At 42.5% G+C, this 26,363-nt stretch overlaps 1 protein-coding gene across 1 annotated transcript in view; it reads right to left on the bottom strand.

The window, feature by feature from the left end:
- Positions 1-26,363, bottom strand: part of KCNH5 (potassium voltage-gated channel subfamily H member 5) — a 147,752-nt gene that overhangs the window by 116,020 nt on the left and 5,369 nt on the right. The window contains exons 2-4 of the mRNA XM_015629587.1: positions 18,893-19,016; positions 12,199-12,305; positions 7,702-7,830 (exon numbers count right to left, since the gene is read on the bottom strand). Coding sequence (XP_015485073.1) covers positions 7,702-7,830; positions 12,199-12,305; positions 18,893-19,016 — 360 coding nt within the window. The remainder of the gene's footprint in view (positions 1-7,701; positions 7,831-12,198; positions 12,306-18,892; positions 19,017-26,363) is intronic.

Below are 26,363 nucleotides of genomic sequence, written 5' to 3'. Positions count from 1 at the left end.
AATTTGCAAGCCATTTTGAGATCTGCTGATAAGAAAAGCAAAGATTTATATAACTCTAGACTACACTAGGTATATATTTTAAAATTACAATATATTTTTTAATTTCATTCTCAAATAGCCTTAAATGTACAGTGCCCAACTTCTTGCATTTCACTTTTCTGCAAATAAGGCTAAACTTTATACACAAAGACAGGGCCACGGGGGAATTACTTCCCATAAGTGTATTAAAACAGGTGCAAATTCTGGGAAGAAGAAGGGGGAAAAAGGAAAATACTAATTACTGTAAATTAGTATTTTTTTTACTAATTAAATTAAATTTTACTAATTAAATTAGTAATTTTTTTTAATTGGTCAACTGGCTTTTAGGGGTTAGTCAGATAGCAAAGTGCTCATCCCCTCACCTCATCCTGGTTCTGTATTTGAATCACACCAGAGACACAGAGTGGCCAAAGCCTCTTGCACAGCAATCTTCACCAAATTGACCCTTGTGTGACACTCTCAACGAGATATTCAGACCACACAGTTCAGTAAATTATAGGTTCAATGGGTGAAGAGCTTGTTACTTGGCAAGTATCAAACAAGGGGCAGTGGAAAATAGTAAAAATTTATTAGTGGGAGCCTTCTGGACACCAGTGGCCAGGCATTCTGTTCAGTGCTTGTCTCCAGGGTTTGAAAGTCCTTCTAAAATGCCTGATGGAAGTGTTAAATGACAGGAGGATTAGAGGAATGCTAAAAAGCACTGAGGACAGTCAAACAGGATGAGGTGCTTGGTAACTGGGCACATGCCATTAAAACATGTTTTAAATGGGGAACAGTCATTCAGAGAAGCAATGAAAATTGGAACTGCAGCACGGGAGGGGGAAATGTCCCAAGCAAAGAACAGTTCTGAAAAGGATCCAAAGGTCTTGGTAGATGAACAATTCAGCATGTAATTGGCTTTGGCAAAAAGTCACCTGCTCCTTGGATACATGACAGTAAGAACTGGGCTTGGAGGCTAAGCAATGGGCAATGATGAGGAATTAGCTGGAAACCCACCTGGCCACAATAATTGCTGCAGAAACTCACCAGGGACCTGGGAGGCTGACATCCAGGCCACCACAGCTTCATCCTTACTGCTGCCAATGAGCTGGATTAAAAGGCAGCTAAAACATCCATGTATCTGCCATCACCAGACCTCCAAATTCAGTCTAGACAGAGGTTTAAGGAGCTGAACTCATTTACTTTATCAAATGAAGACACAGTGATGAGCTGATTATATGTGTAAATGCCTTAGTGGGGCTTTCTTAATACAGTGGAAAAAAAAAAAATACATAAGCACATGCCACTGCAAGAAGCTGAAGCCAGGCTAATTTGACACTTCTTTAATGCCAAAAGTGTAATGGAGAAGCACAAAAAATATTAAGTCATGTAGTGGATGCTCAGCCTCTTCTAAATCAATGCTGGCTGCCTCCCTGGAGGGAATGGTTTAGTTACACACAAGTTCATGGGTTCAACAGAGGAGAAACTTTGTGAAGTGGAATGCCCTGTTACACAGATCAGACTTTTAAACTGCACTACATTTATACTTATTCTTTTAGATTTGGCTGATGAGTGCTTAGTTTTCTACATACAAAGTGCATCCGTCTACAAACAGCTGCTGCTTCAAAGATCCACTTCCAGTTTAATTCAGTCTCTCACAGGGTTAGATTTGATTTCAATGGGAATTCATTTTCATTGCACATTAAACTTCCAGAAATTTGCAGACAGCTAATGTGCATTGGTGGGTTGCTGATGGAGCCCACAAAGGGCTCCAAGGGCTGTATCAGATTCAGAAAAAAAGTAATTCATTTCTGTGAAAGAAACTAAACAACCCTGGATATGGAAATTCCCTCTTCTTCATCACAGTGGGTCTCCAGCAGGAGTAAGGCAAAAAAGGATACAGAGGAGGAAGAGAGAATGAAAATAAGGATTGGTGCATCACTCCTAAAGGTGAGGAAACAACTCTCTCTGTGACTATTCAGCCTGTGCAGTGTCTGCAGAAAGTGCCAGCAGCGTGTCACTGAAGACATATCAGGGATGAATAACAGGAAAAAAGCAACCTTGGAAGGTCTTCCAGGCTACTGGCAAGCTGTGCCTATCCCAAATGGATGGTTTAAAACACTGTCTAAAACAGTATTTTATCTAAATATTATCTAACTGTCTAAGTACCAAGAGACATTAGCTCTCTGCATCATTGCACTGAGTTGTCTGCTCTTGACACTGAAAACCCACCTGGTGTCCTGGAAAATGCCCATTCTTTTGTCATCCCCCCTGCCCCACAAAGGTCCTTTCTCCCAGCCCAGGAATGCCTGGATGCTGCACCCTGGACCAGGGGAGAATGGAGAAATGGAGGAGATCCTGCTGCCTGGAAGGGAGTGAAGCTGCAGATCACAGCAAAAGGAAGCAGCAGGAGAGCAAGTGGGTCTCTATTGTGACCCTTGTTATTACAGCCACAGAAAAGTGCAATAAAAACATGTTAAGGATATCCAAATTGTAACCTATTAAATTACTGTGATGGATTACTGTCAAGGTGATGTGCTCAACAGGGTACACTGTGCTTCAGCTAAAGGTAGAAACCTTATTTTCATGCTCTAATCCCTCCACCCACTTCTTCTATTATCACCAGGATTGATACCCCCTCAAGGAAAAAAAAAGTTCCCATGTGCAACTAGTTATATATGCTTAATAACTTGCACTTATTAAAGATAAAAAAGGATCAGAATTATAGGCTTAGCAAGGATTAGCAAGCCATAAGTGCATATTTCTGCAACTACTACACTTTTTATAGCCCTGTCACACTCTGAGATAGAGTTGTATCATTATATAGAGTTATATAACTATAAAGAATTATATCACTGGAAGCATTACAGCGTTGTCCCAGACAGACTTGATTATCAGAGTCTGGCTCTATCAAGGGAAGAGGAAAAAAAAAAAGGGGGAGGGGGAGAAAAAGCAACTTCAGGATCCTGCTGTGCCATTTCCTGATCCCTTCTGTTAACAGCGCACTGTCCTGAATTGTAGGGGCCTCGTTAATACAACTTTACATCCTGATTCAACATCCCATCATTATTCACTAGAACTTCCCCATCACTCCAGACATGACAAACCTGATATTTCACTCCATGGGCACTCCAGATAACCAGTGAGAATCCTAGCAAAAAAAAATAAATTCTAAGTTTACCCTGAGGCCACAGATTTTTTCACAGATGGTAACAAAAGGAATAAAAACATTGCACAACTAGGTGAAACTCCATTAATAACCAAAAATGCTGCTTTTGGTTGTTGTTGTTTTTTTTTCCTATACTTAAACTTTCTGCTCAACAGAATCTACAGCACTCCTGGCTTCAAATGGTGTTAACATTTTAAGTGGCCCCATTCACCCTTCTAATAGTTAGGGCCCAGAAAAATGGCTTCATTTTTTTCCTGACAAATAAACAGACAATTATTACCACTGTGTGTCTTTGGAGGAATTGAAAGTCTTCAGATGTTTTTAAAAGGCCATTGGGTAAAGATAGAATAAAAGCTCAGCAAGCTGATAAAAGCATCCAACTGTGACCCGACAATGGTACAAACATTAAAAAAAAGAAAGATTCTTTGGGTTTTATTCACTTAAAAAATACATAATAGGATCTTTCATATGCTTGTAATGGCCTTCCACCTCTGCTGAGCACGGCCTGGAGCCAGGACACCTGGGGATCTGGCCCTCTGCCACCACAGGTGGGACCTGCTGCTTGCCACTGAATCCACATCAGACAAATACTCCTATTAGCAAAGAGGAGCGGGAGAAGGAAAGGAGAGATCAGACAAACACAGCACAGCTCCTCCAGCAGAAAACAAGGCACTGGCCCAGTGACACCAAGTGCAGCCATCACCTCCTGCCTCACCAAGAACTCTCACACCTCTTCTTCTTCCACACTGCCCCCATCCACAGCTCATCAGCCACTGGCTCTGGAGCTGGGGCACTGAAAACCAAAAACCAAACCAAAAACCAAACCAAAAACCAAACCAAAACCAATGGAGGATGCTCCCTCTGTCCTCCAGACCTCCACAGCTGCCAGTGGCACCTTCACCCAGGAGAGAACACATCAACCAGCAGGCTGATCCTTCCCTTCCATTACCATTTCTGCTGCTTCTGCTGGAGAGTTTTGACACTTTTGACTGGTTAGACACTTTTTAAAGTAATTTTCCATTTACAAGGAATGGCTTTACAGCACTTTTTGGTCACTGTTACATTGCCATACATCACAGGTCTCCCACGCATCACCCAGCAATAATAGATTGGAGCACGAGTAACAAGAAAACAAGTCAGTCCAATCTTTAGTGTTGACTGCCTGCACCCTCTCAGAAAACAAGGGGTTTGATCTCTGTCACTGTATTTTATGAGAGAAAGGTGGCTTGTAAATATCCCTTTTCTCCAGTCTTGCTTACAGTCCAGTAAGTTTCAACATCTTTCTGGCCTGCAGCAAATTCACAGCCTCCTGGGTAAGCCTGGGAAAAATTTTCATTACTTTTACTCCCTCTGGCAAGCAAAGCTCACTCCTCCTCCTCCCTTCTTCCTCCTCCTCCTCATCCTTTCAGCATTAACAGAGCAAGTGGTGAGCACACAGGTAAGCAGGGACACACCATCTGTCACAGTGTCCCAGACCTTTGTGACTCCCTCTGCTCACACAGGGCTGTCCCTGTGAAGTCAGCTGCATTTTTTGAACTCAACAAGCACATTTTTAAGCCCACATCAGGGGGAAAAAATCCCACCTCCCCCTGGCAGTGTGCTTTGTAATAGGACAACTGTTTCATTTGTCTGCCCTGTTTTCACAAACCCAACAAGCTGCTCGACACTTTGGGGCAGATCTGCACCCTCAGCACCACTCCCTGTCCCCCAAACCTGCTGTTCCCTGGCAAGCTCTCCACAAGATGCCAACCCCAAAGCAAGCAAATCTGTCCACTCATCCAGGTATTTCCAGGAGTGGGGACACACAGAAACTCTGCAGTGTAGATACAACCAGTGGCATGATTTAAGTACCTCACAGAAGCGTGATTTACTGAAGCTTCACAACAAAGCAACACACCTTTGAACAGTGCAGAACGATTTGGTATGGAGAGATTATTGCATAATGGCATCAATATTTTATTCCTGCTGAATTTTTTATCTCAGATTTACTGCTCCCATAAGTAACACACAGTAACTCATCTGCACCATAGTTACTTATGTATTATGTATGGCATGGTCCTGGCAGAATTTCTTAAGAAATATCCTTCTTTCAAAAAGGAAAAAAAAAATAAAAATAGCCCTTTCAATGGCAAATCCCAGCACCCAGCAGTAGTGTTTTATGGAAACCCTTCATTCCACAAGACTTTAAAAATTCTCCACTAGATTTTAACATATATGTTTACCAATCTCATAATTCAAAAAGAAAGTGGCCTGTCAGCTTCTAAGCATACTGTAATGTTATCTGCAGGGACAATGAATTATGAATCTCTCATAGCACCATGTCTGACACAAAAACACAACAATCCCAGTGCTGTGGGTTCCCAGAGACCCACACAGCTGAGACACACAGGGTAATGCAACAGTGCTGTTTTCCCACCCCTGTAGTAAAGTGCTGCAAATATTTGAATATGTTTTCCTCACATCCAGGATGCAAAAGACAAGCCTTAATTTATACAAGTGCAGAAGAAAAATCGGGTCAGTGGTTTGTAATGATGAGGTTTGTTGGAGGAACAGATCAATGCTCTCCAATGCTCTAATCAAAGCACCCTCAGCAGATTCTTAAGGCTCCAATTCTATGCTTTAAAGGCACTTGAGAAATGTGGCTTCCCTGCCTCTGGGATGTTCTGTTTGAGTTTTGGGGGTTTTGGAGTGTGACTTTGACAGAAGTAAGGGCTCTTTAGACATAGAGCCAAACCTCTCTGGCTGCTGAGGGCAGTATTTTGTGATGTCCATCACCAATACCTGGCACTTTAACTAATGGTGCCCTTCAGTGCAGAGCAGCAGCACACAAGTCATGCATTTCACTGCTATTGCTCTTTCCCTTAGGAACATCTATTCCATCTATTCCTCTACTCCTCCCGAGCCACAAGATGGGGAGGGGAAGAGCTCAGCCCCTGGAGCACATCCCTGCCTCCCCAGGGAAGGCAGCAGAGTTTGAATCTCCCAGGCTGAGAATCCAAAGGAGGCAACATTCATCATTCCTGCATTTGAGAGCCACCTTCAGTATGTTTTCTCTGTCCTGCTGCAGCCCAACACTTCTCAGTGCAACAAGTCCTGTGGGAAGTGGGGCAGAGCTGGCAAAAAGAGGGGATTTAGGAGCTGGTTCCACATGAAATACATCTTGGTTTCCCCAGAAAGCAGCAAATAGGAAACCTTACAATAGGATTCTTGCAGAGACTGGATTTTTCCTTGATGATCTCACACTATATATTACATACACTGCAGCAAGGAGCCAGTCCTATGCCTTCAGATACCCATAAAGTCCTTTTAATTAACTGCCATTTACCCTAAAAAACTCAGATTATTTCCAGACAGAACTCCACATTATAGAGCTGAAAGTGAAATAAAGAACATTTGCAGGTTGCTAGCTAAATTGTAGAGGCAATAAAGTTTATGATGGCTGAGAAGGTATTCCTATATCAGGATCTTATAATTTTATGGATAATACTCTTTAGACAAAAAAAAAGAAGTCATATTTAGTGTTAGCTCAGAGGGGAGCCTTTCATTTTAAGTCTGCCTTTATAAACTGAGTTTTCAGTTATCCAAACACTTGTAATAAGTGCTATCTAGATATTGAGAAATTACTTTAAATGCTGCTTGCATTCAAATGACACCAACTTTATCCTAAAGATGGCTTAGAGCATACCAGCTCCAAGTGAGATATCAAGCCTTCTTCAAGCGTGAAGGGAAAAACATAGCAAAGAATTAATCATCAGGAGGCAACTTCCAGGAGATGTGGATAATGTCCTTCTTTATGTGAGCGTGCATTGTTTCACCCAAAGCAATACACATGTAAACCTGACACAAGACACGTGTTTTGGAGCTGAAACAGAGGATGATGCTGCCAGATTCTCTCTCTACCTTTCCCCACCAATTTCTCCTGCAAGGCTGCAGGCCTGGCCATGAGCTGTTCAGTGATAAGAGCATTCCAACAAAATCCTGCCCTGCAGCTGTTAATTAATGAGCACGATGCCCACTGCCACGCAGTCATCACTCCTGAGCAATAATCAAGGATTCAAGCAGGCTGCTTCCATCACCTTTCACCTCCAAGAGGGAGAAAAGGAAGAAACATCAGCATCTCATCACAAGGAGCTGGAATTATTTTTTTTCCTGAAAAGATGACACCTGTCCCATAACAGAAAGATCTCCCAAAACAGCACAGCATTCAAACGACTCAAAACCGCGTAGTTTTTTAGAAAGTGCCAGCTGTAGTGATGAAGAACTGAATTGCAGGGAAAAAGGAAAGCTTGTGACTCTAGAAAAACACTGGTAGGGAATTTCCACTCATGATGATTTATCCTTTTTTTGGTTTTTTAAAAATAATTTAGGAGAGTGGCATTGAAACTTTGACAGGTCACAAAACATTTCCTCACTTCAAGACACAGATCACAGACATGACACATCCCTGTGACAGGTCTGAGCTCAAGCATTTACTTCTATCATTCACAAAAAATAATAATATATTTCGTGTTTACCTTTTGTTGAATCATCTTCAATTGGTTGTTTGAACAAAGTGATATCCTTAAAAGTGCACAAGAACAAAACCACTTTTTCGTGCTCATTTCTTATAGGTGCAATTTGCATGTAGAACCAAACTGGGGTTCCTGGAGCAGAGAGAAAAGTGATATTGGAATGTGGTGTAGCACAAACTACCCCCAACCCATAACATTTACACAGTATTAAACACACATGTAGTATAGGTGTGTATTTCTCGGTATTTCTGCATCTTCCAGAGTTTTTAATTTTACTTCCTCCAAGGAAATCAACATATTCCCATTTTTAAAGCTTCATTAATCTCACTAGATGATAAACAGAGACAGAAGGCTATACAAAAATTCATTCTGAAATAAAATACATTATTCTTCCCCTCTTGTTCTTGTTTGTTCCCAGCATGTCACACAGACTTAGGTCTGAAAGGTAGAAAGGTGAGAAAAAAAACGTTGATGGCATCTTTGATTCTCTCTTTACATAATATGGAGCTATCAAATCCAAAAATGATGGACTATACTGTGAATTGCTCCAAATTTTATATGACTGCATTATTTAACAGGACCTGAGTTGGGCTCTCAATATCCTATCAGGACAAATCAGATTTGATTTCTTTTTTATGCTTCAGGGCACACCTCCACCTCCTCACTGCCCTGCCCAGTGCAGCACTCTCCCAGCACAATTATCTCTACTTAACTCCTGAAATGAAACCAAGTGTTTTTCAAATCCTACCACCCATCAAATAAACAGCCAAAAACTTCCCTTGGCTTTGGAGTGGTCAGCTTGGCTTTTGGTAAATCCCCCCTGTTTGCCGAGGGCTCCTGCAGGTGCTCAGGAGCTGAAGCTGGTTTCCCAGGCTGACACACACGTGGCAGTCCCCTACACAGATCATGCAGGTGTGCTCCACGAGGGCTGAAATCCTAGAACACTTGGAGCAATTTTCTTAGAAACACCCTGTTCCCCTGCAGGGCTGTGAATGTCAGATGTTCTCCATCCAGCAAAGCTCCGTGTCCCTCCCTCCCAAACGAGCACCTACACACACTGCACCACAAATGCCTTCACAGCCAGATAATTACCTCTGGGATTTGATGTGCTTTCAGCCAGTTGACAGAATGGCTTTTCTCCTGAGCTGCCTGAGAGCTGACACATTGACACAAGCCTCTTGGCCACTGTTATCACACAGGGGCACTGCTGGCCCCCTCAAATCTCCTCTGATGCACCAGGTCTGGGAGCTGTGCCAGATCTGCAGCACAGATCCCAGAGGGCAGAGAAAACCATTTGGGCTAGGACTACTGTGGGGAAGGTTAAAACCCACAAGGGCTTATTGAAATTCAACCAGGTTTAAACCAGTAACTCTCTACCAGTAAACTGGAGAAGTGGGAGAGATGTGGGACTGCTTTTTTGTGATAATTCCAAAGCCATTATGCTGATTACTTGATTATCTTAATTCCCAGTTGCTAACCCAAGACAAAAGACTTTTCATAACTACTAAAACAGAGTGCTGCAGCTTTCTGGAGAAGTATCTTGCACTTACACCTGGGAATCTATTGGTACCCTTTGAGATGAAAGCAAGTAGGCAAAACACCCTTTACAAGGGTGCTGACAAAAATCAGACAGAGGCAAGGTAGCTACTGCTGTAGAAGCAATAAAATGAAAAAAAAGCAGGTAAAGAGGTTTCCTGAGTATTACCATATAGATATACATATATAGAGAGAGGCATGCATGTACATATATATATACACATACATATATATACATATATATATATGTATGTGTGTATATATATGTGTGTGTGTGTGTGTGTGTGTCTATGTATAAACAGGCATGCCTAATGTGGTTGGTGAATAGTTGTGTGGGCAGAGGTAAGGACTATGTAATAAGGGAATTCTGCAGCAAAGCAGAAGAGAGTTGTAACAAGCTTTCAAGTCTTGAAGCTGGAACCTGCAAGCTGGGTTAGAACACCAAGGGGGGGTGAGGAGGCAGCAGTCAAACAGATGCTGCAGAGAACATCTTAAAGATCATCTCTAACACAGCAGGGAAGGATGGGAAAACAACCTGAAAACCTCAAAATCTTCCTCTGCCAGAAGCAAAAGGGAATTTGTAAAAGAAAAAAAAAATATAAAAAACCAAACAACCAAACAACCCACTTTGTGCCACATTATCAAAAATACATAGCACACCTGGACCTACAGTTTGAAAATGTGGGTGGGAGGGTGCTCTGAAGGCACTGCAAGCCTCATGTAGGTGATAAACACAAGCCCTTCCACAGAGTAACCACCTTCACTCTGCAGAAGTACATTTATACCAACAGATAACTAATCTTAATTTCCTTCTCTGCTCCAATTTTCAGCCTGGAGGATAAGCAGGAGTGTCTTGAAGGACCATCTTCCACAAGGGGCAGAGAATGGCAGAAGGAATCAAAGCCTGAGCACACCACACCAGCTGCTGAGCTGGAGCCAAGAGGTGAGCCTGTCAGCATTTTGGGTTCTGGGCTTTGGGTGATGGAGAAGAAAGCTGACAACAGATGTTATGGATGGGAAGTGACTCAAGCCCAGAGAGGAATATTGAGTAATTTTCCATAAAGTCCTCCTGTAATCCTGCAAAACTTATGGAAAGTGTCAGCTCGGAGATCTGGGCAAAGGTGAAGATTTTATTAAGGCAGCTGCAGCTCAATAAATCTCTGCAGCATCATCAAGCTCCAGCAGACAACCCACAACCCAAAGCAAAAAGTGTCTGCCTTGTTACAGCAAAGTCACCAAGAGAAGACTTTCCTCTCTTTATACATTAATAAAATAGAAAGGAATTTAATTCAGGCCCATTCTAGAGCAAGAGCTGCTCCAGCATTTCCTAAGAGAAGCCAGAGTTGGGTAGAGCACCAAGTCTCTGGGATCTACTTTGGAAATCACGTGGACACAGGGCATGGCAGTGCTGGGCACCACCACCAGCAAAGATACCCAACCTGAGACTGTCCCAGGAATGTGAGGGGGCATCCAGATGACCTGCACAGGAAATGGGGAGAGAAGCAGAAAATCTGTGCAACAGACACATCCATATGTGGCTTAGGAACCAAAAAGAGGTCATTTGGAGGGCTCCCCTGGGCACCTGCAGGAACAGCTGGACTGCAGAGCTGCTCTGGCTTCTCTCTTTAACTAACATGTTGGCTAAAATGCCTTGATGCAGGCAGAGCTGGAGAATTCTACAGGCATTTCCTGCTACTTTAGTGCCCACACAGGAAGATTTAGTCTAAAAAGGGAAAACAGATGTAAAGCATAAGAGGAGGTGTCCAGGATGCTCCCTTGAATGTCATGACAGGTTTAGGTGAGTTTGCAATGAAATGGGGCAGTCAGGCACGGGGAGCTCTTTCCTGAGGCACAACATTCCCTTCCCTCAGCCACAGCATGCAGGGAACAGCTCTGGTAATCCCATGCCAGCATCAAAGCCCACCCAGGGGAGCCACAGCCTCAGATTCTGGGCTCCAGGCAGGTGGACCAGGGAGAAAGATGCCCAGCCCCACATCACCTACACCCAGTGCAGGGCACTGAAGGCCAAACTGGAGAACATCTCCATCAGGATTGGTCCTGGACTGCTCTTGGCCACCAACCCAGTCAGCTGGACTAATTCTGTGCAGAGTAGAGGAAACAGCTTTTCTAGAGCATGTTTAATCTGAGTTTTGGCTTTCTACGTTGGGAAGATGGTCTGTGCTAGTGAAGGAGGCCGTCCATTTCCACTGACAACAGCAGGAATTGCAACCACCAGCTCAGCAGACCTGCCCACCATGCACAGGTCCAGCGTGAGGCCCCACAACAGCATGGGCTGTGCTCAGAATGAGCCCTAAGGTCGACAAGCCAGCACTGCCCAGACAGAAAACGTGACTGGAATGGCTCGTGGTTAAGACAAAATGAAGAAAATCTCTGGTTCTGGCAACTTCCTGCAAAGCCAGTGCCAAGAAAGAAGGAACACAGGCCCTGAATCTCACTAAGCTGTTGAAGTCCCTGGTTTTCTCACTAATCCCTGGGCTATGTGCCAGGCCTAGTACTCTCCCCAGAGCTCGTACATGTTGGTTTACACACCACGGAGCATCTCGACACCGCCGGGAGCAGCCACTCACAGCAACCAGGGCCTGGGTTCTCACTTGTGGAGACATGGGGGAGTTTCCTGAGGGATGTGGGGGAACCTCATTCAGCATTTCCTTTCACTAAACCCAGTCGGTTTCCCTTCAGGGAAACAATCCTCAAAACTAAATATATTTTTGAAAGAAGGAGTCAGACTAGAGACAGCAGGGAACAACTACTATTCTTGGCAATCTGAATGCTTGGCCTGAAAAGAGAGCTCTCTTCCTGAGCTGTGGCAACCAAAATACCTGCTTCTTCTCCAAATCTTGCCCCAAATTTACTCATATGTCAAAATGAAAATTTCTTCTCAGCCTATTACATGCTTTAAATATGCTTTATCACTCCCAGCACCACACACAAATATATACTTACTGTTCTTCTTGTAGAGGAGAATTTCGAAGCAGTTTGACTCATAGTTGTCAAAAGTCTGTCTGACTTTTTCAATGGTCTTCTTGTCTGTCAGTTCACCATACATAAAACTGAAAAAAAAAAAAAAAAGTCTTTTTTTTCTAGACAAGCAACAACATTGTTACAGTCACCTTTAACAGCAAAAATATTGAAGATGCTAGGAACTGTCATTTACCAAGGTTTAATTATGATTTATACTCCATTTAAATATTCAGTGTGTCACAAGGACACCTACAATAGCGAGTAACCATGACCACTTTTTTACTGTAAATGACTGCAAATAAATCCAACATAATGCTTCATTAAGTGCTTTACTGAGAATATCTTTAAGGATATATGGTTAGAAAAAAGAGCTGAAGGCTTATGAAGCCATCATCACCACAGCTGCAGGCCATGGCAGTATTGCTGTCAAAACAGAGAAAATTGATCAAAACCTCTAAAATCTCACAAATTTTGCTCAATCTTCCTGAAAATCCTTCTGGAGGAGGGATGTAAGCTACTACAGGTAAAGCCTGTTTGCTGAACCAATGGCTGCAAATCTAATCTTGTCCAGATGCATCTGGGACAATAAGATAATTGGAATTCTTTTACTAAATACCAATACAAATAGAGGCAGGATTTAAACAGTGAGGGATGCAATGTGTAGCTATGTCTGCACTACTACCAAACAACCAAATTCATCCTCATTTTCCTTACTGTAAACTGCATTTCTTTAATAGTTTAGTGGAAAATACTAAAAAGTTTTTGGAGACTCATCTCTCTCCAGGCTGAGAATATAAAAATGTGATTTTAATTCTGCTATTTCTTGCCACTTAACCATCTCATCTTTGCATTCTTTTCCAGGTCAGACCTCCAGCTGGTGTAAGCAAACCCAACCCCCTGACCTGACTTTTGACAGCCTTTGTAAGGAAACAGCCAGGCTTTTATTGTCATTCTCCCCTGGATTAAAAATAAGTGAAGGTTGCTCTGTGCAAATTCCCAATTACAGAACTGAAAGAAAATGGAACATCAGATAAAAGCTTTCACATGCTTGGATGAATATATTTTTAATTGATAAGACTTTATTTTCCCCCCCCCCGTTCTCTTCTTTCACAAATAGTTTAGCCTCAGCTGAAACCTCCAACAGAAAACACTGAGAATATGAAAGGGAAAAGCTATCAGTGTCTCTGTGGTTTCAGTGCAGCTTCTCTTATTGATCAACAGACCTCCAAAGGTTCAATAAACATTTATTTTATGTCTACTGCTCTGAAAGAAACAATAAAACAACACAGTGGTTAGAGGCTCGGCAAGCATTAAAGTACTCAATGAAGGCCAGCCCATGAATCTTTTCTCTTCACAGCCAGCCCAGGGAAGCAGTGGAGCTGCTCCCACAACAAGCTGCTGCCTGCTCTGGGTGATGGAGGCATCAGAGGGGCTGCAACATCTCAGCATCACTACAGCTGCCTCTTCACTGGTAACACAGGCACAGACATTGATTAGACTGGGTATTAGGAAAAACAGCACTGAAAGGGTGGTCGGGCACTGGAACAGGCTGCCCAGGAATGCTGTGGAATTGCCACCCCTGGAAGTGTCCAGAAAACACGAGGATGTGACACTTGGGAACGTGGCTTGGTGGTGAAGGTGGCAGTGCTGGGGTAGTGGCTGGTCTCCATGATCTCAGAGGTCTTTCCCACCCCAAATGGTTCTGTGACCCTATAAATGGCATGGCAAGACTGTCACCTTTGGGACAGCAAAGGAGATGCCCCTACAGCAGCTGACAGCAGGAAATGGTTTTAGCCAGGCACGAGGCTTCATTAATGTCCTGATTATCATTAACATACACAGCTGTCTCGAGGACACGCAGAACACAGCCTACTGCTGGTTTTCAAACCACCTCTATAACCTTTCATACATTTATACATGAGATGACAACAAAAAGTTTGATTTTTACATTTTTTTTAATCCATGCCTTTTTTTAATTCTCTTTTTTGTTTTCTTGAGACTTAAAACAATGTTTCTCATAGTCCTGAAAGAAAAAATAGCAAGAATTTGTCGAAGTGCTTGATTTTACATGACTTATAATAGAGAAAGTTGTCGTTAATTAGTGTTAAAATGACAAATCCTACTTGATGATGGGAGATGGACGATACCAGTAAGTGCTTCAGAAGATGATCAATCAACTTTATGTTTTAAATTACAAGCAGCTTATTGTTGCAGTAAACCTGTAATGCTCAAATCTCATATTATATTCACACATAAAGAGACATTTTAAAGGCTTCTGGAACAATAAAAATATTTTTCAGAAGGCAATTTTTAACAGAACCAAAGGAACCTCAGAGCCTTTCACTGCACGAGTTATATAAGATTTTTGCTTATCACAAGTTTAATTTAATTTAGTCTGTCCTATTTTGTACTCATGGAGGGACTCCTATTTCTTTAGTCAATCACTCTGTATTTTTCTGCCTTTTCTTTCTCTTTTTTTTTTGTCATTTAGTGCTTGTCAAATGCCTTGAGTGCAAACCATACAAGGCATAAATATCAAAACCACTCTGCTACTGGGAATCTTACTACACAGAAAACACACTTATCAAAGAGAAGCAAGACTTGCTGAAATACACAGAAGGAGGCACAATCTTAGACATTTTCTCCACCTTTAAAACAGACCAGTTGTCATTCAGGACACCTGGACTCCCACCTCCCTCTTAAAGCATCTCTTGGCACAGAAAAGCCTCAGCTGAAGTTTCACATTGTGCTCTGCTGTCCTTTGGCAGGATGCAGAGCAGCAGCATCAGGGCAGGTCTGGGTTTGCAGGGCAGTAACAGCTGTTTAAGAGGAATTATCCAGGACAGAGGAAAAGTGAAGCACAGAAGGCATCTAACCCTACACCAAATTTACACCTCTCTTCATCCAAAAGCAGCCAGGGCATCAATTACAAGAGCCAAACACCAGCCCAGGAGGAGCAGCAAGTACAGATACACATCAATAGATTCAAAACTCTGCAAGGTGAAGGGCAGACATCAATTCTGAGGTGCAGCTCATGGGTCCCACAGGCATCCTCAGTGGGGCTTCTTTGCACAGCTTTGGCACTGCAGGGACACACAAAAATCAGGCCACAGGGGTGCCATCCCAGCACCAAATCCAACCTTTTTCAAATCCAGCTGTACCCACCACACATAATCCCATTTCTTTGAGCACAGTGGGAATTTTGCCATTAGCTTCAGTAGAGCCAGGATTTCCCTTGCAGTCTGTTTTTTAATCCCACCTGTCAGGGCAGTAAATCAAAACAAGGAAGAGCAGAGGTGCTGAGCAATGGAACAGTGGCTGTGAAAATCTCATGTGCAAGGAAAGGCAAGAAATGCAAAGCCTGGAGTGAATGCCAGGTGTCAAATGCCAGGGTAGGTCCATTAAAGGATGCCTGCTCTTCCAAAGGCGTGATGAAATCACAGAGCTTAGCTGATAAGCAGCAATGTTTAGAAAACACTGATATAACTTGTGACAATAAACTGCATTGCAGTGTTTTACAGCTGTCCTTTCAACGTGCTCATGAAGACACACATGGTCACATCTGTGGACAACTGGGCAGGAAATCAGGGATTTTCCTGGATGCTGGCTGACCTACTGATACACCTCCAGGCAGGGCTTTATTTTGGTTAAATGGAGGTTAGAGGCATCTCAGTCATGCATGCCCTGTTCCTCCTGGCACAGCAGATGAAAAGTTGTTCCACCTAAAAATCCTAATTTTAGCACTCACTTATACCAATTATTTGATGTATCAGCCCAAGCTACACATGCAATTCTGAGTGCCAGGTGAGCTCAGAAGAACACATATCAACTCCCATCACCCAATATAGCCTGACTTCCATGTATAATCTGCTTTTTATACAATGCCTGTGAAACTAAGGAGACTGGCACTCATACTGGGGGGTTTCTAAGTGATTTTCCTGCCAGTGAGCATATTGTTGTTGGTTAAAAAGATGAGAGAAGTGCAAAAACAAAGGAATTATCAGCCTGTCACAGGAGTAACTCATTGCCTGAGCTGGAATAAAAATCCTTCACACCTCCAGTGCCTTCAGTTGATCCACCCCTCCCTGTGATCTCTATCAGGCAAGATCACCTGAGACTTAAAATCACAGAACCACAGAATTATTTAGGTTGGGAAAGACCTTTAAGATCATCAAATCCGACTGCTAACCCAACACTGACAAATCCATCACTAAACCATGTCCATGAGTGCCAAACCTACAGGGCATGTGAACAGTCCCAGTGTAGGGGATGGGAAAAGAGAATATAGTGAATTCTCACTGGACTACCAGGAGAAAAATATGGCTGGAAGATGATTCTGAGGCACTTACAGTCTGAAGCAAATTGACCAAACTTTGAAATATTTATAAATTGTCCTTTATCACACTCATGATCAGGAATAAAAACAACTTGAATCAGGGGCTAGATTTATATCATTTGTATCTGTATATTTAATTTGGTTGGATTTTTGACATTCAAAAGCAGATCCTTCCAAAACCTTCAATTAGGAGGTAGCACCACAGCCCTCTTAGCCCAAAGCATTTGTCTTAGAGCAGTAAAACTCTGCATGCAAAGCAAATTTTATATATAATGTAACATAATCTGGGCATAACATAGAAAAACTGGACTGGGAGCCTGACTCCGAAAATACTGTAAATAATAGCCCCAGATATAAAAAAAACCCTTCAATGACATTCTGCTGAGTAGTCTAAGCAGGCACCATTGGCTTTTAAGACCAATCATCTCCACTGATGATCAGAGAGCAGCTCCAGCTGCTCTGGAAGGCTGCATGTTCCATGTTATCTATGCTGCAAATCTGTCCAGCTCTCACTTCATCCGAAATCTGTCCAGCTCTCACGGATCTGGAATGTCTCCTAACAAGTTAGAGATGTCAGTCTGCACATGGGACTCCCTGAATGGTTTGGGTTGGAAGGAGCGTTACAGATCATCTCTTTCCATGGGCAGGGACACCTTTCACCTTTGATCAGTTTGCTCAAAGCCCCATCCAACCTGTCCAAGAGCCAGACACAACAGTGTTGGTCATGCTTTGAGTGTAGAGAGCACTCCCCTCAAAATCCAGAGGTGGGTGTCCAGAATGAAGATGAAAGAAAAAAAAAAATCTTTGCTACCAATTCCATTTTCCACAGTAATTCCTCCTCAATTTGTACAATTCACCTCAATGAGCTGTTTGAATGTGCTCAAAACAGAATCCTTATAAATGGTAACAGGAGATTATCATGTTCACAATAAGCAGCCAGATGGAACAAATCTTTTGGTTCCCTCAATATTTGAAGCACATGCACACCATTATCAGACAGGTAGTGCAAAACTTTCCCTCCCTCAACAATTTCCTACAATCCCATTCTGTATTTGTAATTATTTTAGTGTGCACAGACTATGAAAGCACTGACTCACAGCAAACACAGACAATTCAATACAGAGGATGGCAGAGAGCTAAGGGGAAAGTGTGTGTGTATCTCCAGAGCAGCTGTGAGCAGGCTGTTTTGTTCAGCCCCACAGAGTGTATTGACTCTGTTTCTACTGTATGAATGAATATTTCATTCCAACACCACGTGCCCATCTCCTGCCTCTCTCCCCAAGAGGAAATTTGGCTGCACAGAGCAATCCTAGATCTTGCTTCCTCCTCATCCCTGCAGATAGGAGCAGGGACCACACACCAGCATTTGTTGGATTCTGGAGGAAGCAGTGACTGCCATCCAGGGACCGGCTCACTGCCCACCCTGCTCCTGGCCAGCGGCAGCATCACACCCCAGTGCATGGCAGCAGCATCTCCCAGAGATTATCACTGTAGATCACAGAATCATCACAGAATGGTTTGGGTTTAAAGAGACCTTAAAGATCCAAACCCCCTGCCGTGGGCAGGGACACCTTCCACCAGTCCAGCTTGCTCCAAGCTCTGTCCAGCCTGGCCTTGAACACTTCCAGATATTCCATCCTCTGTCTCCAGTGCCTGGAATCAGTCACTCCCTGAAGGCAGAAAGGGAAAACCTACACAAACTCGTATCTCAGCCCTCCCTTCTTGCCTCTGTCCCTCACTTGCTTTGCTCACACACACATTCCACACAGCAGGGAGCCAGTGCTTCCCAAAAAACAACTCTTTCTAAAGGATGCAGCCGGCATGGCTCATCCAGCCACAAATCACAGCTGCTCGCTCCTGAAAGACCACCAATAAAAGAGAAAAGCCATAAAGCTGCAATGCTTAGAGTAAATATATCAGCAGCCTAATTACTCTCTTGGGAATAAAGATGCACTTTGTGCATTACTGGGCTCTGTGTATGTTTAATAATAGGGGCCAGCGTGGGCTACAGAAGAGCTCACTGCCTCCTGGCATGGTAACAGCAGAACTCAGAACAATCTAGCAAAAGTGCCTTTGAATTATATTATTTAAAACCCCACTCTCTTTACTGGATCATTAGCTAGAGTACATTCTCACCAATACTAGCCAGGATAAATTTCAAGGTGCTTTACCATGTTCTGTACAAGTCACCGGTTTCATTTAAAGCCTGTTTTAAGACTTCAACATCTGCAAAACAATGCCTTTCTTACCTCAGCCCTTTCTCCCAAAACCTCACCATTCTTCCCACAGATTAAAAGTTTTCAGGTGCACCAAGTGACAGCAAAAAGGCAACGGGCATACCTGCAAGTGCTGCTCTTCTGCATGACGTCAGCTCGGTGGTATCCAGAGAGTTTACAAAATCCGTCATTACTATAAACTACGGGCCAGTCCACAATCTGGGCGTTTCCCAACAAAAAACTGGATTCTGAAAGGACAAAGAGCAAAAGAAAGAAAGGGCTGTTGTCAGTGGCAAAGTACAATGAAATCCTCCTTGTGTTACACAGCAGATGCAGAGTTATCCGTGACAGTAACTTCTGTCTTGACATTTCAGAGGGAAATCCAAATGGACATCTGAAAAGAATTTGTGATCAAACAGGAAAGCTCCTGGTAATGCAAGTAGCTTCCTACACCACAAAACACCAATATAAGCCCCAATGCTTTAACAATTTAGACAGAATTCATTTATTCACAACATCTGGGTAAGACAGCATGCTCTATTTTTATTTTATACATATCTTGAAAGCAACTTTAAACTAACGTGCAAACTGAGTTTTAAATGCTGAATTGTATGCCTGCCCAAAGCTGATAATGATTCCTTTGCTTGAGAGAAGTAATTTTTATTTCCTGGCAGGTCTGAGTCTGTTTTGCAGGATCCCTGGGATGAGGGACAGTGCTAGGTGATGCTGGGGAAAGCAGATGTTTTAAATTTATAGTCCATGGTAATCTTCAGTGTTTTCTTTATTTTTATGGTTAGTTTTCAATTTCATTTTGACTACAGCTATGGAACTATATGGTCCCATTCACTGCTGCTAAACAGCTATTAAAATGTAACTATTAACAATCATTGCTGCTTAAAAATTATAGGAAATGTTCCTTTCAGCAGTTCTTGTGGTGGGAAAAAAAGACTATTTTTACAAATTTTCCTCATAATAGCCAAAGAATGGTTATAACAACAACAGTCATTTAGTCAGGTGTGCATATGGATTTTAACATAAAAGTGGCCCTGAGTTTGCATACGCTGCACATGCCCTACTCAGAGTGTTTATAACTGTGACTGGATTGTACATTCTGCAAATACTATTCTATTGAATATGGAACATGTACTCAAAAAAATAGCATTTGTATCTTTTTTCTTTATAAGCATGAATTTAGGAAAAAAAAATAATCTGGAGATTATTGGATTTTCAAAAAAGCAGATTTTAAAATATTTTAAAAGCCAACCAATGGGAGAAACAGAAGCCTAGATTTTGTGAAATGTAACACTTTTACGCTCAAGGCATTTATTCAGACCCACCACAAATATTCTTTAAGCCTAAATGTCAACTTTAAAAATTTGCTTTCCTGCCCACAGGAAGATGCCCTCACTACAAACAGCAGGAGACATGGATTAAAGCCTGAGCATTACATAAAATATCCCTGGATTCCACCAGCCCCTTTCTGCTGGGACTCAGCCCAGCTCAGGGGACATCCTAAACCTCTGGGGACCAAAGGTCCCACTGTACTGGTGTTCCCCCCACACCTGCATCTCCACTGATGCCCAGAGATTTTTTAGCTTTTTATATATTTTCATATATTTGTAGCCTTGTAGATTTTGCATAGTTGCATACTTCCTAGTGCTTTCCCTGCCCTTTCTCATAATAAGATAACCCCTTTTCCAACACTTTCTTGAAATTCTGTTTAATCTTATACTTAAGGAGAGAATTTCTGATAATGATATTTTGTTTTCCACCAGAACTTAACAGATATAACAAGAAAATAGGGCAAAGAAGCCCCAGGAGCAGCTCCAAAAGGCTGACCAAGGGTGGCTTACTGGGGTAACTGATTTCCTATTGAATGTACTGGCTAGATATACTAATTAATTAACTTTATAAAAAATGTGAAAATCCTTTTTCATGTGTGCACAGAGCCATATTTGTGCACCTGAAAGCTTCCATTAAGGAGCTGCTATTTATCTTACCACTTTAACACTGTTGCAAGGTTTTTTCCTTTTGTCATTAGGCAGCAGCACCCCCAGTCTGGTAAGGGGGAGATGCCCCCAACTCCCCAAATCTGGGCTCTCCCCATGGCTGCCACCCCCATCACCACCACACTCCAAAAGCTGGAGATGCTGGAAGCACCAGCAGCTCTGAATTTCCCATCCCACAGGGAAACAACCCAAGGCTGGAGGTTAAATTTGGAAAGATTGTCTTTACAGAACCATCTCTAGCCAAAATTCTGCTCACACATCTCGTCACAAAGAGCACAGCCTGGCAGTGATGCACTCAGGGATGCTCTGCACATCCCTGAGCTCCCCAGAGGCCACAGTCCAAAAGCACACAACCCTCCTGCACAGCCTCCCCATCCAGAACTCAACTGCATATTCCCACCACATCACTGCTTCAGGACACACAGCACACAGCACAAGATACGTGGGGCAGCCAGGTAAATAGCATTTAATGGTTGTCTTCCATGGATTTTATCATTTTCTGCACCTGAGGCTCTCAAAATATTTTATAAGGCATTCACTAAATTGATAAAATCCACAAGAAACTTGGGAGGGGACAAAATGTAAAACCAAGCTATTGACACATTGTTGTAGGTCTGTTTTTCTTTTAAATACCATAAAATTTGAGGTAAAAAAGACACTAGAAACATCTTGGTAGATATTAGTATTTTTCATTTTTAAGGTTAGATCAGATCTGTAATATTCACATTAGAAACTTGACCAGATATTAGAAAGTGTTTTCCTTTGTCCCCTTGAATTTTCCTTTGCTTAATTATTTTTTACCCTTGTCTCCTAAGCAAGCAAAGCTCATCCATGCTCAGCACAGGAATAGGAATCACAGAACCTTCTAGGTTGGAAAAGACCTCCAAAATGATTGAGCCCAACTGCAAAGCCAGCACTGCCAATCCACTACCAATATCTGTGTGTGTACCAATAAATACCAATGTGTGTGTGTGTCCAATTCCAGCTGAAGAAAAATCTTGAATCAATGTTTGCCTCTTGTTAGAGACCAATAAATCCAACTGCAGGTACAAAGCCACAGGAATCCACGTTTCATTAATGCAGTGCTCACTGAGCAACTTGATAAAATTGAAGGAAGAACAGGTCAGTGTCTGACCCTTCAGTTTTATTGGGTACCCAAACCTCAGTATTCACAGAACTCTCTGTATTTAACCTACCTTATATTTTATCAGGAGTCGTTATTTTCTTCAACCAAGACACAATTAATTCTTCTCTATTTCTACAGTTACAAATCATAACTCCAGGCAGATTTAATTCTACACAAGCCAGTCCATACCCAGCTGTAAAAATCTAAACTGTGTACTGAATGACAGGACACTTTAAAAGAACCTCTCTGTTTCTGACCATAATATTATAAAATATGATTTTCTATTATCACCACTAACTACTCATTTCAAGTCCATTTCTGCAGTTCTCTCCAATGAAGATGGATCCACAGACACTTCTGGACTAAATCCACCTGCATGCTTGACTTTTGTACTCCTATATACAGTTCAGATTCATGATTTCCTGGCTTAGAAAAGTCATCACAGTTGTGTCTTTGATTATGATATCCATGAGTCTGTGGGAAGTTCTACTCTGTCCAATTTCCAGCTGGCTGTCTTAACCAGGTGTAAGAGACAAAGGCTGGAAAAAACTTCATTTTATCTCTATCTCCAGTTGCCACAGGGCAGCCAAGAATGGAGGTGTTCAGACTCCCTTCATGGGAGAGGCAACTTCTCCTTCCCTGCTCAAGTCTACAACAGGTAAAAGGGGTGTTTTGTGCCTTCTTCAGAAGAAAAAGAAAAGGAGCCAGCAAAAGGTCTGTAAATGGCAGGGTGATGGACATGGAAAGGACAGCAGCACCAGGATCTCCATATTCCTGTCAGATCCAGTACACAAGAACTATATTCTGCAAGCAAGTCTTTTGAAAGAATATGTTCTATTGGAGATATTCTCAATAACAAGTGCTTCTTAAGAGAATTTAGTCACTAATAACTGGGCATCACTGAATCCACCCACTACACCTACACCGAAACACGTGAATTTACTTTAATTATGTCACAACTTCACTGAAAGATCACAACAGGGATTGCCAAGGATAGCCAAAGTTATGAAGGGCAGGGAATAAATACAGCTGACATCAAGGTGCTGTAAACTAAAACTTGTGCAATATCCGTGCTGTGGCCCAGAAATGAAAATCTCCCCTCCCAATCTCACAAGTATTTTCCTACAGGGACTTTCCCCAGTGGTCAGTGAAACGCTGGTCACTGCTGGAAGCAGGACAGTAACTCTGACAGACTCTGGTCTGATCCAGCATGTGGTGAAACTCCAGGAAACTGGGATCCAGGTGACCATGGTGTGGTATCTTGTACTCTGAAAACACATGCAGCTAATTTCAAAACTCACACGATGACTATCCCGAAATCTCTGGTGGCGTGTTCATCCTTCTCGGGTTTCTTCGATGCACTGAAACTACACATCCACTTCCCATTTCCTTACAGATAAAAGGTCAATTTTCATTATTTCTAAGCTTGTCTAGATGTCATTGCCTCCACCAACCATCTCCACCCTCTCCCCTTTCCGATGCACTGTAGGGACCCAAATCACAGCGCTGTAGGTTGTGCAAGCTCCTTGACTGGACACCTCTGAACACCAGTGTCTGTCTGAAAGGAAAGCAGGGTCTGCCAGCACACTCCTCTGTCTCAGAGTAGCCAGATCCCTCTCAGAAAGCCAGCAGGCTTTTTATTAGCCAACATAACTCTCCTGTTTTCAAGGTTTAATGCTGATGGCAAGGGAACGGGGTATTAGAGGCATACAGTCAGCAAAACTTCAGGTTGGAAAAAAACAACTGAGGAAAACAGCTTTTTAAAAAGCACTGCATTTGCTGTTGCCACACTTGTGTTTTGTAAAAAGGCTCTTTTGTATAAAGGCAGCCTATGCTGTAGAGCAGAAGCCTTTAATCTTACTCTATCTTGCAGCAGCTAGCACTCAACATGGTGCTGAGCCTCGTGTTTGTTATTAAAACAAAATAAAAAGACCACAGTGTACGAGCAATTTCTTTAACTAACAAAATGCCTAAAGCAGTGTAAAATTCATGTTATGTAATGACAGGAGAGCAAGAACAGCTAAATCATTCCAGGAGATATGCTTAACCAAGTGAGAAACATTGTCTCTAATCATTTTTTCTCAAGTATGCTTGGGTACCACTTGCAACCAAAATTGTTTAAATCACCGTTTTTGAGAATTCCTCTCTTCTCAAGGAAACTGGCAACTGATCTTTTGTAGAAAGGTCATCACTGAAAAGATGTTCTAAAGAAAATAAAGTAGTAGCAGAACACAAACAACAATAATGATTATAATAACAAAAAGAAGCAGCATTTCCATCTAGGAACAAATTCCTACCTCTATCAGTTTTACACAGAGCTGTCCTTCAGAACTACCACCCTTCCACTGCACAGCAAAGGCAGCTCAGACCTCATGGGGGCTGGGAAATATCTGGAATTTGCCTTTTTTTTTTTTTTCTAAAATAAAAGCCCCAAACCACTTCAGCTGCTGTCAGTGGATTCTCCTCAAAACTACACAGGGTCAGCATATTGCTGCAGACTTGTTCAGAGCTTCTTGGAAAACTGCTGGTGCTCTTCTGTGGGTGTATTTGGGAAGGGTGTACTAAGAAACTTCTCTTTTTAAATTTTCTTGGCTTTCCTGAGCTAGTCTTGGCCCTGACAATAGCCAGTGTTGTCTGTGGCGACTCCAACCATGTCCTCAAGATGTGCTGTGTGCCCATGGAATACAGAGGAAGATCCTAAGCCCTCTTGGAGGGCACAGCCCTCTGAAATCTGCCTCAGCAGGCACCAGCATCCCTCCAGCTCTGGGGCTGGCTGCAGACAAATCTCTGTTCTCAAAGCAGCAGCCTCCACTTTGTGCTCCTGTCTGTAAACCCAGTGCTGTTTTCTAACAAAGCTATCATTTCCCCAGTGTCTTTAAAGCATGCAAAACATCAGTGTCATCCAATTTACCCAGTACATTAAGTGTTACTTTCCTGAAAAAAAAAATCTCTCAAAGGACTGACTCTTTACGTCACCTTTCTGTTCCAGTGTTGTCTTTATTTAATACTTATAGTATGAAGATGCAGCGAGGGCTAAACCCAGAGCAAGGTGTCATCACACTATGCTGAAATTATCTACTTCCTGCCCCAAAAACCTGCTCCTCAAATAAAACAGAAGAATAATCCAGCACTGGCTGAAATGTTAAATCCACATGTAAGCCACTCAGCTGGGAACACAGCAGCTTTCAGCAATTTAGCAAGCAAGCTCAAGAAGAAAAATTAGAGTCTTTCTGAAATTTACCACCTTGAAACTTATAAAATTAACTGCAATCATTTGGAATGTGGAAGCCCACAAACAGCCCCTGCCTTTACTGTGACACATCACTGACCCCAGGCAGAGCTCTGAGGCAAGAAGGACATGAGAGCATCTCTATGAATTACCTGAAAAATTACATTTCATACAATTCTCATCAGTTTCTCCCCACACATCCATTTCTCCTAGAATTAAACTAACCCTCACCTATCCCGGTTACCATCTAAACGCCACTGCTGAATCTGCTCTCTATTAAAATTACGCAGAACACAACATAGATGTACTGAGACTAAATTTAAACTGGAGCATGCTGTAGCTCTCACTCAAGGCACACGGGCACCCTGAGGGAGAACCAGAATCCAGACTTCCAGCTTTATACCAGTCAGAGTGCTGCCTTCACATTGCCAGAGGAGAAAATTGTGGGAACAGGAGCTCTTCAGACATGGGGCTCCTCTTGCAAACACTGAGCCCGCAGCGAGTCCTGGCTGCAGATCCACACAGCCTGGCTGCTTCTCAAAAAATACCTGTTTGGGCAGAAAACCAGCTGCATCCCCTGTGCCCTCCTCTCTGTGCCAGTGGCTGAATCAAAGCTTTCAACAGCACTGACCCCAGAGCCCCTCCTGGCTGTGGAGTCAGGCCCCGGACACTTGGGATAGCTAGGGCGCAGCTCTTGGGATAGCCAGTCCCCTGAGCGTGCTGGTTAAACAAGTATTGTCCTTTTTTTATCTGAAAAGCAGATTATTAGAGTACCAACTCCGAAATCTTCTGTTATTTAATGTTATCAAATCAGAAAATCCTATTTTCTTCAGCTATCCAAGAGAGGAACTTAAAATCCCAGTTCACCACCAGACAGCACCCTGCAAAACAGGCTAATTAAATGTATTTCCACTTCCTGACATTATTCTTTGGCTGTGTACTCCTTCCAACTGCAATAAAAAACCTGAATGTTTCCTCAAAAAATGGAAAAAAAAATAATGAATTTCATTTTTTTCCTTCTCTCCGGTTTCAACATTAACCTGGGAATGCAGCAACTCTTGCAGTGACCTCTTGTGGCAAGCGCTCAAATTTCCCCCAAAAAGAGAGGATGGATACCTCTCCCAACGAGCACAGAACGGAAATAAAAAAAAAAAAGAACATTAAATATAATCATAAAAAAGGGAAGGGAAGGGAAGGGAAGGGAAGGGAAGGGAAGGGAAGGGAAGGGAAG

The sequence above is a fragment of the Parus major genome, chromosome 5 (assembly GCF_001522545.3).
Source record: "Parus major isolate Abel chromosome 5, Parus_major1.1, whole genome shotgun sequence".
NCBI lineage: Eukaryota > Metazoa > Chordata > Aves > Passeriformes > Paridae > Parus > Parus major.
Note: the sequence above shows the minus strand (reverse complement) of the source record. Positions and strands in the feature narration are given on the sequence as shown.